Raw genomic sequence first — 17,252 nt, 5'->3', positions numbered from 1 at the left:
CCTCTATCACAATACCACCAAGTACTTGGAGAGACTGGCACTTGTTTAATTCATGTGTATTGTACATGTAGCCTTGTCAATGATAGCTTACCTACACACCATACTAGAATTATATTTGGCACACTCATATTTTTGATAAATATCACCAGTTGTTCAGTAATTTTGTTGTCATACAGTTTACACAGACCTCATCTGCCTGTTGGGGAAGTACAAGTTCGCAAAGAAGAAAAACGTGAGACCAATGCCAAAACAACAATCAAATATGAAAGTGATACAAAAAAGCAGTATTTGCACTATTCTATAAATAATTTTAGTAAGTAAAGTTGAGGTGGGTTTTTTGAAGGTGAGCTCAAAAAGTAATTTATAGTACAGGTTTTCCAGATGCTGATTCTCACACACACAGATAAAAACACACCTGCAGCAATGACCGGTGAGCCAGCAGTTCTCCAGCCAGAGTCTTGTGTTTTTGTAGTAATTTCAGCACACTGCTCAGGTCCTTCCCATAACCCTGAGCTCCCAGAATGGAGCTCTTCTCCCTGATCCAGGCCTCCGACTCCTCCAGCTCCTAACAGGAGAACAAACAGACAAACAAGGTTTACATTTTTTACATTTAAAAACAAAAATTAAAAAGGTTTTATAACCCTATCGTTTCTAAAACACTAAAAGTAAGAAAGCGTAAAAGGTGAAGTCACTGGAAGGAAAAGAGAAAAGTTTAGAAATATAGAAACTTGCTCTCCTGTAATCCATAAAGTCCATCTAACACTGACCCCAGTCTGTTTCTGAGAACCTCCCAAAATGGTGAAGGGGAACTGGCCAAATGAATCAGCAATGTGATATAAGCAGTGACTCACTGAACAAAGAAATCTGCTATTCTCATTATATAATCATTACTTTGATAGTTCATTCAAAAAGCTTATTCACTAACATTAATAACTCGTTCATCACATCTGTGTTATAAAAGTGATGGACGCTTTTTCAGGAGATTGATGCAGGCCACGTCTGACACAAGGATGTGGACTGCCGAATGAGACGTAGTGATGCTTATAACGAAGCACCAAAGAAACATATATGAAAACATGCTGTTGAATTTGTGATTTTGCCAGAAATAGAGGTGGATAAAATTACAACAGATTAATTAAAACAATTGATCTACTCTCTAGGTCTGTATATCTTTAAAGCTGTGGAAGCAGGTTTGGGATGATAAAGATTCAGTCCTTCGGAAATCAAAAAAAGGACTGATGGCCCTTGAAATTTCTATAGTTTGTCCTAATGGCCATACTCGAAGGTGGAGTTCAATGCCAGTTGTCATATAGAGAGGCGAGACACAAAAATCCTTTAAATATCGGTTCACATTTTAATTCCCTCCTGGAAGACATTCATAGAGTTGCACTCAGTTGTGCACATAAAAAGTTCCAGAGGTAGTAAAGAGTAAAGAATCAGTAAAAAAAAACGTAAGGAAGTTCAACCCCGGTGTGTGGAGGGAGCAAGTTTCAGTGTGAAGCATCTCGCGAGCATTTCAGATTGAGTACACTGGCCCCTTATCTTGCTGGGAATAATTAAAACAACATAATCCCGCCCTCTGCAACACCTATCCACCCATCCTACCTGAAAGAAGGCCCACAGTTGTCTCGACTCCTCAAGCTCTGCACGTCTTTTAGCTGCCAGTTGTTTCAGCTCCTCCAGACAGGAAGAGACATGGTTGACACGATTACAAATCACCTGTGGGTCACACGGTTGGTAACCTGGGAGACAATAAAACCAGGTTAATGACCACAACAAAAACACACAACAGATACAGCACTTCATTTATTACAGTGGTGTACTCTGAGCTGGACTACCTAAAAAAAACATGCACAGTACTGAGAAGATCACTTTACTGATATCAGTAACAAAAATCTATATTCCAGCTGTCTCAAGGTCAAATACATCTTTATCTGACTAAATGGAATCAACACAGGATCATCGCTTCCTCTTTGTCTGTTTATGACAAGCACAAGGGGAAAGATCAGGGAATAGTTCAGAAACAATTGTTGCCTCTTCATTACAAACAAAATTACTCTTTTATTTTATTTTTATATTTATTATTCTAAAGTCCGTAACATATAATACAAACTGAACCAACAAAATACGAGTTCAGTCACCAACTCTCAGACACTGTCTTAACAGAAATTGAACATTATAAGTTTTACAAAGGTTGCATTTTAAGTTTGTAGGTGTTCTTGTTATTGTACACATTCTGTAACTCTTATCAATAACTTGGGTTTTAAAAACTGAACTTTTTCAAGTTCATTAGTATTCGGCATGCAGTTTGTTTTTGTGACCAGATCAATTAAAAACTGCATTTCAAGGTTTCTTTTCATGCCTGGCTTTATTACAGGCAATACAAACTTAAAACCTTGAAACAAAAAGACTTTTGTTATCATATGAAGGTAAAGATGTATAAAATTAAATACTTCATCAGGGCTATACACAATACACAAGATACGTGTCTGTGTGTTAAAAAGGCCGCCACCACTTTGATTATTCTGCCTCCCCTCTTAGAATGGTACGTTCCGTCTCCCCAGAGTATTTCACTACAGGAAGACAACAGGAGCTCCAGTAGTTGGGCTAATTAAGTCCAGTGTACCCTCTATAGTGGTGAATTTGAGAGCAGCGGTGTTGAGTGTCTCGACCCTCTCAGCCTGCACTGCAATGTCGGCTTCCTGCAGACTGTGTTTCTGCAGCAGGTCATCCACCTCCAGAAGATGCTTCCCAAAATCCTTCGACAGCAGCTGAACCTAAGAAAGAGCCGGAGATGGAGGGATGAGAAGATGTGAGAGGTGGACGGATGACAGGGAATATGTGTGATGGTATTAAACATCAGGATGTCTTACATTGTCATGACATATCTCTCTCTTCTCTTGGGCTATATTTATTTAGCCTTAATTACTTTTTATGAATGGAAAAACATGCAAACATTCTTTTGCTTTGTTGCTCTCTTCTTTGGCTCTCTCTATGGATCTCCCCTTTCTACATTTCATTCTCCAAACTATATACTATGCACTACCGTCTTTCTCTATCGGCTAGGCAACTTTGGAGAAACTAGATTTTTAAAGTATCCAAACAAAAGAAAATCCTTCTCTCTCCCTTCAGTCCTTCTTTCACTCCCCCAATGTGCGAAGGTAGACAGTTATATTTCTCTCTTCTCTCTCTCTCTCTCTCTCTCTCTCTCTCTCACACACAGCCTCCAGTACCTGTGTATCCTCCATCCAGTCGATCATGTAGACCATGTCCTGAAAAGTCTTCTGCAGGGCCAGGTTCTTCTCCAGCCGGGTCCTCCTCCCAGCCACCAACTCCTTCAGCAGACTCCACTGGCCCAGGATGTTCTCCTTGCGTGCCGAGATACGCCGGATGTCGTAGTATCCTTCGGCTTCCATCTCTGAGGCAAGTTCCACCACCACGCCAATTCGCTCTTCATACGAGGCTATGTCTGCCTCAATGGCCTCGTGTTTCTTCATTGCTGCCTCAACTGCTGGTAGGTCATAACCAAAATTGTCCTGTAGACAGAGAGAAGAAAAAAAAAAGATGTAAGGTGTGGAGAGGAGGGAAAGAAAGCGGGGAGACGAAAGGAGGAGAAGTGAAAAGAGACAGGGCTTCAAGATGAATTTAATGAAAATTAACCATTGAAAGTATGACGACCAAAGAAGAAACTTAACTTACACACAGTAGCACAGGATATATGAACACAGGGTGATTTTACAGCCTGTCAATTCATCTGAATAAAATGATATTCTCTTTTGTGTTTTGTGATGTGATTTAGACTGAAATGTTATTCTGCTTTACACAAAAAAGGTATATCTTTTTCAGCCTTTAATTATAATATCAGTAAAACACCCATATACTATTTATAAGAATTGTTTTTCATTTCAAAAGTTAAACCACAGGAGTCCTGAGTATAATAAAAGTCATTATTACGGGGTTAGCATCAAAATGTTTTAAAGAAAGCCTTTGTTATGGTGCAAAAGTGAAAAAATAGTTTGCTTAAAAAAATAAATAGGATTTCTTACGTAAAGGGAAATGGAACTGCCCAGCAAAACCAAAATATAGCACCTTTTTCTTCAGCGCCGTCAAAAGAAATACCCTCTTGCTTATTCGTAATTATGTATTCACCGGAAGAAGCATGTTTGCATCACATCTGCATCAGGTTAGATGATTGGTTTATCGTGTGCCCCTGAGATTCCTACCTGAGATACAAGTCTCTGGTTCTCATTGAGCCAAGCTTGTCTCATGGTGGTTTTGTGGTCAAAGCACTGAGCCAGCAGCTCCAGCTTCTCCTGACGAATCAGCTCCTTTCGCAGAGCCACGCCCCTCTCATGTTCCGCCTTCTCCAGCCTCTCCCAGGCCTGGACAGAAAATGACAACAAGTTTAGGGTATAAAAAAACAAAGTTTAATGGTGGTAATGTAATAGAAAAAGTATAATAAGATAAAGTATACGGTCAGGGTACGGGTCAGTATAAGGTGAAAACAAAGTTTGACTGCAGGTTATCTCAAAGGCAACAATTTTCCCACGCTTGTACCAGATGCTACTTCATTGTTTAGTAAAAGGTGAAATACTGTATATACAGTAAAATAAAAACAACTCAGCTGGTGGATATACAACCTTGTTGATGTCTGAGATGAGCTTCCCATCATGAGGCACATAGGGTTTCTGGTTGTTGGCTCTGAGTTTGCTTTGGATGGTGAAGAGAAGGACCTCAAGATTCCCCTTCTCCTGAAACCTGAGCGTGAAGCAGAAAACGTTAGTTAGTGATACTGTTTCACAATGTGGCCTCTTCTCTTTCAACAGTCGCCTCTGTGTAGGACACAATGAAAGTACTTTCAAATTGTTCAAAGTAAAAAAAATGGGGTCAAAGGAAACACTCAAGCTGCAGCCATAAAGCTGGTCAGAGTTTTAGTGTCTCGTTCAAGGACACTCACAGCATGAATGCTTGCTGACAGCTAGGACTGAGGACTCCTGGTAAAGGGCGATTTCTCTGCTCATTCTGCTACCCTGCTGTCCAATATCACGGCCATTCACCACTCCATCTAATGTACACTGAACAAAAGTATAAACACAACACTTTTGTTTTTGCCCCCATTCACAAGACTTTCTCTATGTACACAAAAGGCCTATTTCACTCAAATATTGTTCACAAATCTGTCAAAATCTGTGTTAGTGAGCACATAGACAGCATGGATATTGCACAGGTGTGCCTTAGGCTGGCCACAATAAAAAGCCACTTGAAAATGTGTATTCCTGCAGTCAGCATGCTAATTGCGCGCTCCCTCAAAACTTGTGACATCTGTGGCATTGTGCTGTGAGATGGAACTGCACATTTTCGAGTCTTAGATCTTTAAAAAAGTGTATGAACACCTGGGTGTTTATTACTGCATCGAACCAATATAGTGACATTTTATGAACAAGCGAGAATTCCTTAATAGAAAAGGACTATCTTTTACATATAAGACAATCAGGATCTTGATTTATAAAAATAGAAAGGTGTCAATATGTGATTTGAATTTCAAGTGTGCACATGAGCTCTACAGTAAGTAACAACTCATTTATTACTGATTTATCTTCTGATTATTTTCTAAATTAAAGTTGCTGATGACTTTTCTGTCGGTCAACTAATCGTTTAATCGACTAATTGCTTCAATGCTAATGTCATCATTATTTGGTAAAACTCCTACATTACATTTTTTCATGTTTCAGCTTCAAATAAAAAAAAGTACACAGTTGTTTGTGGGATTCAGCAAGTTGTATGATCAGTGGAAACCTTTCAAATCCTGCTGGATGAAATAAAACTGCGTGTTCATAAAGACTGTTTTTTGGAAATGCTGTAAAGCATATTGGACATATTGGAGACAACAGCTTTATGCTACTGGCAGCATATCTCAAAATGAACTGTAGGCGCACCAAACACTGTATGTGAGTGCTGCACTGATAGTTGAATTACTATCACATTGTGTATGTGTGTCTGCAGTGTGTTTGCATGTTAGATAAGTCACAAGTCAACTGTTGGCTGCTAGTATTGGACACAAACACTTCACTCAACTGGACATCAAGCCGGAGTGTAACAAGACATATTGTATCATAGTCTGTGTGTGTGTGTGTGTGTGTATTATCATAGCTGCCTGTGTACTCCCAGTGCCTGTGAGGCCGTGAGTGTAGTACTGGTCTACTAACGCTCATCCTGATGATGCTGGACAAAAATGCTCATGGCTCAGTGGCTCTGCAGTGGCTCTGCAGTGGCTCTGTGTTCCAGTGTGTTTCATGCATGTTTGCATGTACACACACACACACACACACACACACACACACACACACTATTGACTCCTACTGAGACTTGTTTGATACCAGCCAACAGAAGATCTATTTGGTTATGCACTTCTACATGAACCTTAGAAGTAGGCAAATAAACAGTCTCGACTGAATACAGAGGAGAACAGTGTACACCCAAACAACGAGACACAGTAACAGTTTCTAACCACACGCCATCACTCTGATGAACAGTTAAATCGATAATATAGTGCCAGAAATATTCCCATACAATAACCCATAACATTGTTTTCAAACGTGTACATATTGTCATCTATACACGCTGTATATACTGTATATCGACATCTATACAGGTATATACTGCACATAACCACCAACTTCATGTATATAAAGTATGTACACATACTTGCTGATTTTTGATCTCTCAGAATATACATGGTTGACAATCACTCAGTTGCTGCTGCAGCATATATTTCAAGAAATTAATTTGAATCTAAAACAATATATAGAGTTTATTGAATGATTAACATGTGAACTATGTATAGTAAAACCTCAAATTAATTTACGATCATGATAGATGTTCCATTACAATACATATACAATCCATTATTATTAATAATAAGTATTATTATTATTATCATATGAAGCCATTTTGCTACAATTATGCTTCACACAACAGCTGCGGCTGTGTTTGCAACCTGACCTTTCTTTTTTCCATGAGAGAAAAGAATTTAGAAAGTTAGGTGGCGCTGCGGGGAGCCCCCAGCTGCAGTAGTGCATGGATCATGCGTAATATTCATTCAGCCAGAGGAAACAATCACGAACCATTCACAGGCATCGGTCGTACTAGCAACACAACCCGTGCCGGACAGGGATACCGCGATGGAGCGACCGGCCTGCTGCGGACGGTCGGTGATCGTTCCCTCTGGCTGGATGAAGTCTGACGCTCCTGATTTTAGGCATGATCCGTGATGATAGAGAAATATAGGAATGAATTTCTCAATAAAGCATGCTGTCAATATTTTAGAGACCCCCAAAGTATCACAAATCAGGCGAGCTGATGTCTTTTTAAGGGGAGCTAAGCTCACCCTGGCTCCCCTGTAGTTCGCACCCTGTTAACAACATAAGGGCTGCAAAGGATAATTTTTTTCATTATAGATCAATATGTTCATTATCGATTAATCAAGAAAAAAAGCACATTCTCACATTTAGAAATTATTAATCCATTGATGTTGTTGTTAAAGATAAATATTCTATGTATCGACTGCAGCAATGCATTACTAACTAAATGAAATGTAAAATCAAAACTTCTTGAACCACGATCAGTCACAGTAGAACGAATCAACCAGTAGTCTCCAGTAGTATTTACAAGCAGTGTGAACTATATGCTCTGCAATATAAGGTATGCATGAAGTCATATGCATGCATGAAAAGGCAAAAATGGCATTAAAATAACAAGATGCAATTTTAAAAATTCATTAAACATACTTGATGGGTTTCTCTATGGTGCAGTAGGTTGTGAAGGCCTGCAGCTGCTGCTGAACTCCGGTTAGCGAGTTGGCAAACTTCTGGTTGCTGATGACCGCAATGGTCTTTTCTATCCAGTCCAACAGGTCGGACGCCAGAGCCTCATAGCGGTTGATGATCTTCTCTGCCTCAATACAATTGTCTAGCACCTGAGTCAGACAGAAGGTTGGGATTTTGATGAATTGCTACTTGTGTTTTAGCTTCCAACACCGCTGGTCCTTCAACTTTCATTGAGTATCTGTGTGTGTGTGTGTGTGTGTGTGTGTGTGTGTGTATTTGTTACCTTGCCAACCCTCTTGCCCTCCACAATAAGAGCCTTCATCTTGGAAAAGTAGTGGTAGTAGGAGACCACATAGGTGATGATGGACTTTTCGTCTGGGTTCTCTGTGTTCACATCTGAACCACAGGGAGGTGGTGGGGACAAATAAATAAAGCCACACAGTAACTATTTATCAGTGAGTAAAAAAAACACTTTTATGGCACTATTATGGATACTGCTGTATGTAATGTGGTTTGACTGACATTAACCCAAAACCGGTTGAACATTCTTACCTTCAGGGTCCAGGAGTTTGGTGAGGCCCAGCTGCTGCTCAGCGATGTTGAAGGCTTGCTGGAGGTTATGGGTTGCATTGGACCGTGTCAACTTGTGGAACTCTATCAGGTCAGGTCTGGAGGGCAGACAAAGATGATGATGTGTCATGTCTGTAAGGCTCAAATCCTAAAATTATATGTCTTCCCACCCCATCTTGCTCTGTTAATCTAAATAAATATGCATGTTTTTTGTTTTTGTCATTGCAATTGTTTTTGGTCATGTTTGTATATCAAAATCCAATTACTTTAACTCATGAAAAAGTGGAAAATCCAACAATTTCTGTAATTACAAAACCCAAAACACAACAATATTGCAAACTTTTCCACAATTTTTTATCATGTAAAACGTGCAACTTCCCTTTGTTAAAGATAGTAGCGTGCTATGGAGACGATTTTAAAATACCACCTACCTGTGTCTGTGTATAAGGGCATTGAAGGCGAGGCCGTCTCTCCAGCAGGTGGTGAAATTCTGGATGTTGACCTCAGAGTACCTGGAGCATGGAGAAATGTTTTGTAAATGTAAACGTATTAACACAGACATACTGACTTGGTACATTACGTAAATTATCATTAAATTCACTGTTACAGCTCACAGTTTCCTGTATTTTCATTTCATTGCTCACCCTGCAGTCTTCATCTGGCACCAGAGCAGCAGGGCATCCTTGGCAGAGCGAGTTTCTCGGTTGTCCTCTGTCTCTATTTTAATCACCTGGATCTGAGAAACAACACAGCAAAGCAGCAGTTCAGTGTTTGAAGAAGAGACCCCGTAGCACGGACCCTACAGCTTCTGTCAGACCAGATATAGAGTTTAATGCACCTTGCTGCTTTCTTTTTTGGAAACATACATTCACATTTTAGTCATTTACCATGTCCCTTACAGAAGACTTTGTCTACTAGTGTGTTGTTTAGCAAACAGTGAGTAGTTGAGGCTGTGTCCAAAATCACTTCCTATTCATTACATAGTACACTGCACTGACTGTCCACCATTATTTTTTATTTCTTGTTTATTTGACAGGGACAAATGCAGGAGTCTTGCTTTATACAGTATACAAAGTAGATGGCATGCATACAGGTTTCTAGCCATGACTAATTTGCAACCCCTGTCCCTGGTCAGGCATTTAAAGTTACAACAGAAATGTTTAAAGTTTTACATCCAGTGTCAAAACTTTAAATGTGAATGTATGTAGGCTACTATATAGTGGCCTCAACAATTCCTACAATGGAGGGGGAAAAATAGTGTACATGTGCACTACTTTCTGCTAACAATCCCACAATGCAATGCATTGCATCTTATAGTTGTGCAACATTACACCTTTCAGTGATTATGCTAAAAATTATGATTGTTTTAATGTCCAGAATCTCAATTTATCTCTGACAGCTAATGTCTATTATATAGGGAGCAGTGAATGAGTCAATGAAGGAGTGAGTGACAGAGGCTGTCTGGCTAACATTTGCAAGCTAGCTAGCAAAGTTAGCTTTCTTATTAGCTACCTGTCATGTTCCAATCTCAAGTCAGATAATTTTTCTATTTATGATATGGCTAAAACTATGCAGCTTAATAGATCATAAGCAGTGATTAGATCGTGATTAAAATTAAGCATGTTTAAGATTTGTCTAACTCTGACAAAGTTTGGCAGTGTTACCACCTGTCACATTAAGTCCTACCCACAAAGGCTCTGAATGGCTCAGGTGTTTCTCCAACCAGGGAAACAGCCATGAGAGCAACACCAGACTTATTGCTGTACTGAGATTTGGGTGGCAACTCGGAGGTCAGAGGTCTGGAACCAGTCTAGAGCAAAGGTCAAAGTGACATTACCATGAGAGTATTCCTGAACCCTCAAATGAACACACAGCGAGAGAGAATTAAAAGTAAAAACAGACAAGAGCAATAAGAGCTGAGGATTTCAGTGCAAGGAAGTGCAGGGCCATTACAACGCCTGATGATAGGTGACAGTGACAGCTATTCAACCAATCCCATCACAGTGACATGATCCAAGGTAATTGGGGACATGACACCCTGGAATCAGCTGCTACCCATGTTGTTAGCCACAAAATTGTGCACACGTACACAAACACAGTCTTGCATGTAAAAACACACACACAAATAAAATGCATGAACAGGCACGAAAAAGATGAACACAAGTGCTCACAATCACCAGTAGAGATCAGATGAGGTTTGGGATTACACTAAAATCATTTGTCTGTCTCTTTATCCTGATAGAATATCACACGTGGAAACTAGCACTAGATGTAATTTCAGCATAAGAGACATCGTATTTGGAGTTGCTAAAACTTACTGCGGTCTAACTGTTATAAAGTGTGGCAACAATCTCATTTATAATATTCAGTCTAGCTCACTAACCGTTTCATTATCAATATATTTAACTGTGCTCACATTGCTGAGCCTCTCCAGTGAAAGATAAACAAATATATTAGTTATTGAAAAGCGGCAGGCGAGCTAACGCCGATGTATCACGTCGGCTAAATGCAGTCAATGTAACGTTATCATGTAACAAGCATGGATTAGTTCAACATCAAGCAGATAAAAACATTACTGTAACGTTGCAGTGGGAGTTTACTTGAGTTTACAGCACTTTGAGTGAAGCTCACGAGCGGATTTTGCTCACTTATGAGTTCGAGCACATGTATGAGCACATGCCTGGTTGCAATCTAAAAACCCCTAGTGGCTGCTGAAAACTACATAATACCCCTTTAACTGGTCACAGCTTCACAAGTTAGAAGTGCTGCATCTCTACAGGCTGGTAACTTGTAAATAATGAGTATTTGTTATTACATTTGACATACAGATGGATTGAATGATTAATGAGAAAATTCAACAAATAATGAGTACATTAATCATTAAAAACTACCAGTTAGCCGTCTGCGGTAACTCCATTGTTACCCAATAAGAAAAAACATTTTGATGCATAAGACAATGTGCCAGATAAACCCACCGGGAATGTATAAAATATCACGAACATCTCACCAATATTGAATACACAATCTACATCTTAACCATAACCCAAGAGCGCAATATGATTCAGTAAAAATATGAATTTACATATCTTGTCAAATATACAGTGAAGCTACATCAATGTGTCTCGATTCAGACTCATTATAAACAGCAAGAGAGTTGGCAGTTTGTTAGGTAAGCAAATGCACATACACACACTGCAAACAACACAAGGACACCTAGCCAACCATATACAAAACTATAAATGAAGTCACTGCAAATAATAACAGTGTGTTATTATTTGTGTATGGTTCTGTAAATACATTAGGATTACCTCTTCCTTTTCCTGTCAATCCTTTCCCATCTTTCCTCCCTCTCTTTCTCTCTGTCCCTCCCTCTCTCTCTCCCTCTCTTTCTGCCTGTGAGCAGTTACTGCAGTGGTTTGGCCCTACCTGCTGACTGGACAAAGCAAACTCTCACTTTCACCACAGTGGAAGGGAGGAACAGGGAAAAGAGGTGGAGATGAAGGGAGACAAGCGCAAGACGGAAAGATAACTGGAAGCCGATCGGACAACATTAACCTCAGCCAACCCTATACAATTTATCCTTCTGACATTATTCTTAGCACTTAAATGTTTGATTAAATTAAGTTACTGATTTTATAAACACGCCTTCAGATTTGGAATCAAGCCTCACACTCTGTTAGTACCATAGTTATGGCCAAAGAAGACCCCAGTTGTGTAATGGCAAAAATCCCTGGCCTGGACCACTTCCAAACTGTAAAATCAACTGTTTATTGGCCTAAAGCTGATGCGTCTACAAAATCTACTGTGCAATTTAAACAGTAATGTGTTCCATAAGCAGCCAGGTCTGCTTATGCAAACTGAGAACATGACCAAAACCATTGTGGTTCAATATTCAAGCAATGCATTTACAGAGATGACTGACTTGCATAATAGCTGCCATTGCCAGTTTGAAACATAACCAAAATATATCTGATTAATAAATCAAATTTTATTGGAAGATTTCTTTGCAGTGCAGCTTGGTGTTTGTCATTTTTTAAATGTATTCATAATAATTTAATGGCTTTTCTCATTTCAAACCCCAAAATTAAATCTTTCTCCATGGTCCGTTGATACTGTGTGTATTTTGTTTTCATTTCTGTTTTGTCTCCTTACCTGCAAATGTCTTTTTGCCAGGTTTCCGTTTTAAACAACTAATTCTAAATAATGTTATTATTATAATTATTATAACCTTTATTTAACCAGGACATCTCACTGAGATTAAAAATCTCTTTCACCAGTGCGTCCTGGTCAAAACAGGCAACAGCACAATTAACAGACATTAAAAAAATACATAAATAAAACCTGTGTAATAATTAATAATAACAAATAATGGCAAATAAAGCAGGTGTGAGAAAAGACGTGTAAACCAAAAATCTGAATTTTATTTTAACCTTTGCAAATCCTCAGAAATCTGACCACTGATGGTGAACACTGCCTGAAGGTCACAATTTATATACCACCACATCACTGCTTGTTTCACATAAGCTGACCATCCTTTCCCTTTGTCCTCACTTATTTCATAATTACTCTCTCTCTCTCTATTACACACACACACACACACACACACACACACACACACACACACACACACACACACTCCTGAACACCACTCTTTTGCATTGCTCTCCTTTCTCATCGCATGCAAAATTGAAGAGGCCATCGACTGGTGGCTCTTGGGAGCAGGTGAGCGGGACGACAACAAATCTCACAGCTAATGGTTGCAAAGCTAGTAGTCAGCTAAGACTACTGTAGTCTAAACTGTACAGGTAAAGCTGCTTAGCTAGACTCAAATCACAACAAAATACAAAACAGGCATCGACTGAATGAACTGCTGCTTTCATAAGCATCGCTGTACTACAGCTATTAAATAATTTTGTGTGGCAACAATGAGAAACTAAATCTAAACTGTTTTTGTTTCTACACAGTCTACTGAACTGATTACCTGACTTACTAACTTACTTACTTTCATATAATACTATTTAGGGAAATGTAGTTAGGCCAAAAAAACTCCTCAAAGTATGATTTAAAAAGATTATCACACCTTGCATAAAAAACAGACCACACACTCTGACTTGCACACTTACATGTCAATGATGTCCATGAACTAAAAACATTAACACTAAAATTATGAATCCAGTCAGCCATATTGCACACACAGAGCATTCATCCTCACTAGCCTGGCTTTCAGAGGGTCACTCGACAGTCTCCTAGCAGTTAAATGTGCTCTGTGGTAGGTAGCCAAGCCTTGCATGACAATACTGAGTCCCAGGAGACAGCTACTAGGCAACTGTGCACTGTGAATGTTACAGAAGGGTCTGAATAATGCTAAACAAGCATTGTTTTGCCAAAGTCACACTGTAGCACTGAAGCGGAATAAAGAGGAGCTGTGGGCTTCTGCTGTACTTACATGGCAGGACCCGTTCCTGTATCATGCTATGGTCTGGAAACCGTTGCATGTGTGTGTGTCTGCATGACAGGACGTGAGTATTCAGGTGTGTGTGACTAGATAGATATACTAACAGACTGACAGAGTGTGTATGTAAGAGAGCAAGTGCAATGTGTGTGTGTGTGTGTGTGTGTGTGTGTGTGTGTGTGTGTGTGTGTGTCCTTGTTGAAGAGCAGACTGGAAGGCGACTGCTACCTCTAGCCCTAAGTCACATTCAGGCTTTAGCCACCAAACGTTGCTGTTGATGTCGCACGCTGATGATGCGGCAGCTGTGACATCCTCCCCCAAACAGAACCGCTGGCAGCTCATCCTAAATGAAGCCACTGCTGATTACAGCATCCTTGTGCTTCAGGAAGTAGCATGACAACATGGGCCAGCATCTCAGTGCACTAACAGAGAAGCTCAGATTTAAGCCTTGGTATCCCACGGGAAGAATCAAATATTTGAAAGTTAGTCAATTATTTAGCATTTTGTCTAGTGAACTTTCATTAGCTGGAAACCCCCGTGTGATACAGCTGATATCAGACCACTGTCTTAACTAAACAAGACAAGATAAGACATGGTCAGATTCAGCATTTTTTTTTGAGGATCAGTTTTAAATACTACAAGGATTAATGCAACAACCAGCCACAGTGAGTTATTGGATTAAGAGCTGCAGGTAACAGCCTGCACACCTCAGACTTCTCAGTAATGTCGATGCGTCTTTGAGAAGTTCCCACATAGCGATTGGCGAGCGCCGATTGATTGTTGATTTGCCCCCGATCACAGCTCGACGGTCGGCAAGCTCCTGTATAAATCCTGTAGCGTGAACTAGACTTTAAGTAACCAACTTTACTGTGTCCTATGTGAAAAACTAGGAACACTGTGCGCAACATGACATCAGACTGCAGTTGCAATTATATTTGACTGACTATGACAATGTGAGTTTGTTTGGTTGCAGAAACGCCAGCTCCTCTTCTGTTGTGTTTCTGACAAAGTAGCTTCTCGAGGACTGCTGTAGTAAACTGAATTAAATATTTAACCCTTGACTCTACCAGATGTAACACTTCAAGTGACATCTCCCAAACTTGGCCACTATGATAAAATGCTGTTTTAAAATGAGTTGTTTTAGATGTGTTTGTCTTTACCTGAAAGCGTAGGATGATGGTCCAGATAAGGCCCAGGGTGAGGCGGTGGTTTCCATCCACAATGTCATGGGAACCAACATTTTCAAGGTGAACCCTCTGTTCTTTAAGAAACTGGAGAGCTTTGTCAACGTTCTCCAGGCAGTGGATCCGCATACGACCCCGTGTAGGCCTCGGCTGGGGTAAAACAGATGGATTAATTACTACTTTTGATAGTTAAGCCCTTATTATTAAAGTAGGACATGCAGCATCAATGTAGCATTAACATATTGCCATAAACAAAGATAACTTTTGCAAAAAGCATATGCAGCCATCAGTTTGGATTTTACTTCAAATTTACTTTTAAAAAAAAGAGTCAAAACAGGAGTAGAGCTTAAGGTTTAAGAATTTATGAAAACAGCAGAAAGAATGAATGTTTGGGGACAAATAATTTATCCTCCTCAGTGAAGTAAAGTAATGGCAGTAATAACATCCAGTTCCACTCTATACACTACTGTAGAAAACTGCACTCCACAGAAATTATTTCCACAGAAAACCAGTTCCACTTTACATAGAGTGTTTACACTTACTGTAGGTTAAGTAACACAAAAAATCTGTAATTAACAAAAGATTATAAAATAACTGTAACATACAAACTTTTACGGTGAAACAGTGGCTAATGTAATATTTGCTAAAATGAACTACAGGCTGTGTAGTGAAGTAGCTAGGTAACACAGCTAATTTCTTAATAATGTATTGATGTACAGTAAGGCTGCATACAGCACCTTTAACACTCCTATGATCGATCAATTAATATAGACTACAATTACCCCATTATAATTGCATAATTTGCCATTATGAGCATGTGTTCATACCAGCAACTCTCCACTGAGGACCTCCAGAAGTCTAGTGAGCATGTATCCATCCTTCAGGTCGTTGTAGAGGTCAGATATGCGACAGGACACTCTGGCCAGATGGGAGTTTACCCACTTGGTAAAAGTCTTCTTCTGCACCGCATCTCGTTCATCTACGGGAAATGAAACAATTAGCTTTACGTCAATGGGAAAGGGAAGAACAATCTAGGTCCTGGTGAAAAACATTGCTTTCTTTTGATTGGGATAGTTAAGATAATACTGAATAGCATTAGCTAACATAGACATCAAATTGTGCCTTCAGCCTTCTTATCTTCTGAGATGCTTTACCTGATGAGACTTTTCTAAATATGAGATCTGAATTCTGTGTAAATATTAGTTGGTGTGGCAACCAACTAAAAATATTGTTCTTTTGTGATTTTTGACCTGTACTGATTGTCTAAAAAGAAAACCTTAGTCATGATAAAACATTTTTAAAATTAAATTCAAAAAACCAAAGAATCAATACCACATACTTAATGTAGGTGTATTTATACACCCACTGATACAGGCTGGATGTGAGTAAGCATGTGTGTTGGTCTGTGTGATTTCTGACCTGCCAGGGCCTTGATGCGAGAACACTCAAACAGCTTGGAGCTGGTACACTCCGTCTCCCAGAACCCCGAGCCGATTGGTCGATTGTTGTTGTTGAGCTGGCGCTGGGCTTCCGCGTTGTCCAGGTCTGGGGAGGCATTAGCCATCGCGCCCGACGCCCTGCAACACACACACATAAATTAATGATATATCTTTACTGGCACGCAATTTATAGACATAAGACACACATGCACATGTATGTAAAGGACAGCGAGAAAGGTGGCGAGGACAGGTGCCATTGCTGCTTTTGTGTTCTTGTCCTATGTAACCATTAAACACATCCCCACAGGCGAAAGGCAGTTCACACATCTAATTAAACTCTGACTGACTTCACACAACTCATCTGACACCTTTAAGCCCCTACTTCACCACACAGGTTCACTGAAACAAATTCAGATTCATGATTCACATGGGGGAAAATATGAAACAGGCGCCGCAAAATTCCCAATTTAATTAGGAGTGTTTAAAGTGCACAAATAATCTTGCAGCAGAAACCTATGGAGTCCATAAATAACAGCACCCTCCCATTCATGATTGATGCAGCACCTGTCCTTGGCATCAGAGCATTTTACAAAAGAGAAGCTCAAAATAAAATCTCTGATGATTCAAAGGATGGTGGGAGACGGAGAGTAAAATTTTTTTTTCTCTCTCATCTCGTCTGTCTCTGACATTGACAGCTTAAAACCGGAGGATAAAAATAACTTCTAAACTTAACCAAGAAATCACACAGTACGGGTTGAGAGGTAAGAAATGGAAATGTTCA

General features: G+C 39.7%; 1 protein-coding gene across 1 annotated transcript in view; it reads right to left on the bottom strand.

Moving 5' to 3' along the window:
* The window catches only part of LOC123986109 (spectrin beta chain, non-erythrocytic 4-like), a 71,034-nt gene extending 54,438 nt beyond the window's left edge, over nucleotides 1–16,596 (bottom strand). Inside the window, exons 1-14 of the mRNA XM_046074200.1 lie at nucleotides 16,452–16,596; nucleotides 15,860–16,011; nucleotides 15,009–15,182; nucleotides 9,041–9,132; nucleotides 8,828–8,908; nucleotides 8,379–8,494; nucleotides 8,110–8,222; nucleotides 7,788–7,975; nucleotides 4,641–4,758; nucleotides 4,224–4,382; nucleotides 3,234–3,536; nucleotides 2,627–2,777; nucleotides 1,597–1,742; nucleotides 416–565 (exon numbers count right to left, since the gene is read on the bottom strand). Coding sequence (XP_045930156.1) covers nucleotides 416–565; nucleotides 1,597–1,742; nucleotides 2,627–2,777; nucleotides 3,234–3,536; nucleotides 4,224–4,382; nucleotides 4,641–4,758; nucleotides 7,788–7,975; nucleotides 8,110–8,222; nucleotides 8,379–8,494; nucleotides 8,828–8,908; nucleotides 9,041–9,132; nucleotides 15,009–15,182; nucleotides 15,860–16,011; nucleotides 16,452–16,596 — 2,088 coding nt within the window. The remainder of the gene's footprint in view (nucleotides 1–415; nucleotides 566–1,596; nucleotides 1,743–2,626; nucleotides 2,778–3,233; nucleotides 3,537–4,223; nucleotides 4,383–4,640; nucleotides 4,759–7,787; nucleotides 7,976–8,109; nucleotides 8,223–8,378; nucleotides 8,495–8,827; nucleotides 8,909–9,040; nucleotides 9,133–15,008; nucleotides 15,183–15,859; nucleotides 16,012–16,451) is intronic.
* Nucleotides 16,597–17,252: the final 656 nt, after the last annotated feature.

The sequence above is a fragment of the Micropterus dolomieu genome, linkage group LG17, assembly GCF_021292245.1.
Source record: "Micropterus dolomieu isolate WLL.071019.BEF.003 ecotype Adirondacks linkage group LG17, ASM2129224v1, whole genome shotgun sequence".
NCBI classification, from domain to species: domain Eukaryota; kingdom Metazoa; phylum Chordata; class Actinopteri; order Centrarchiformes; family Centrarchidae; genus Micropterus; species Micropterus dolomieu.
Note: the sequence above shows the minus strand (reverse complement) of the source record. Positions and strands in the feature narration are given on the sequence as shown.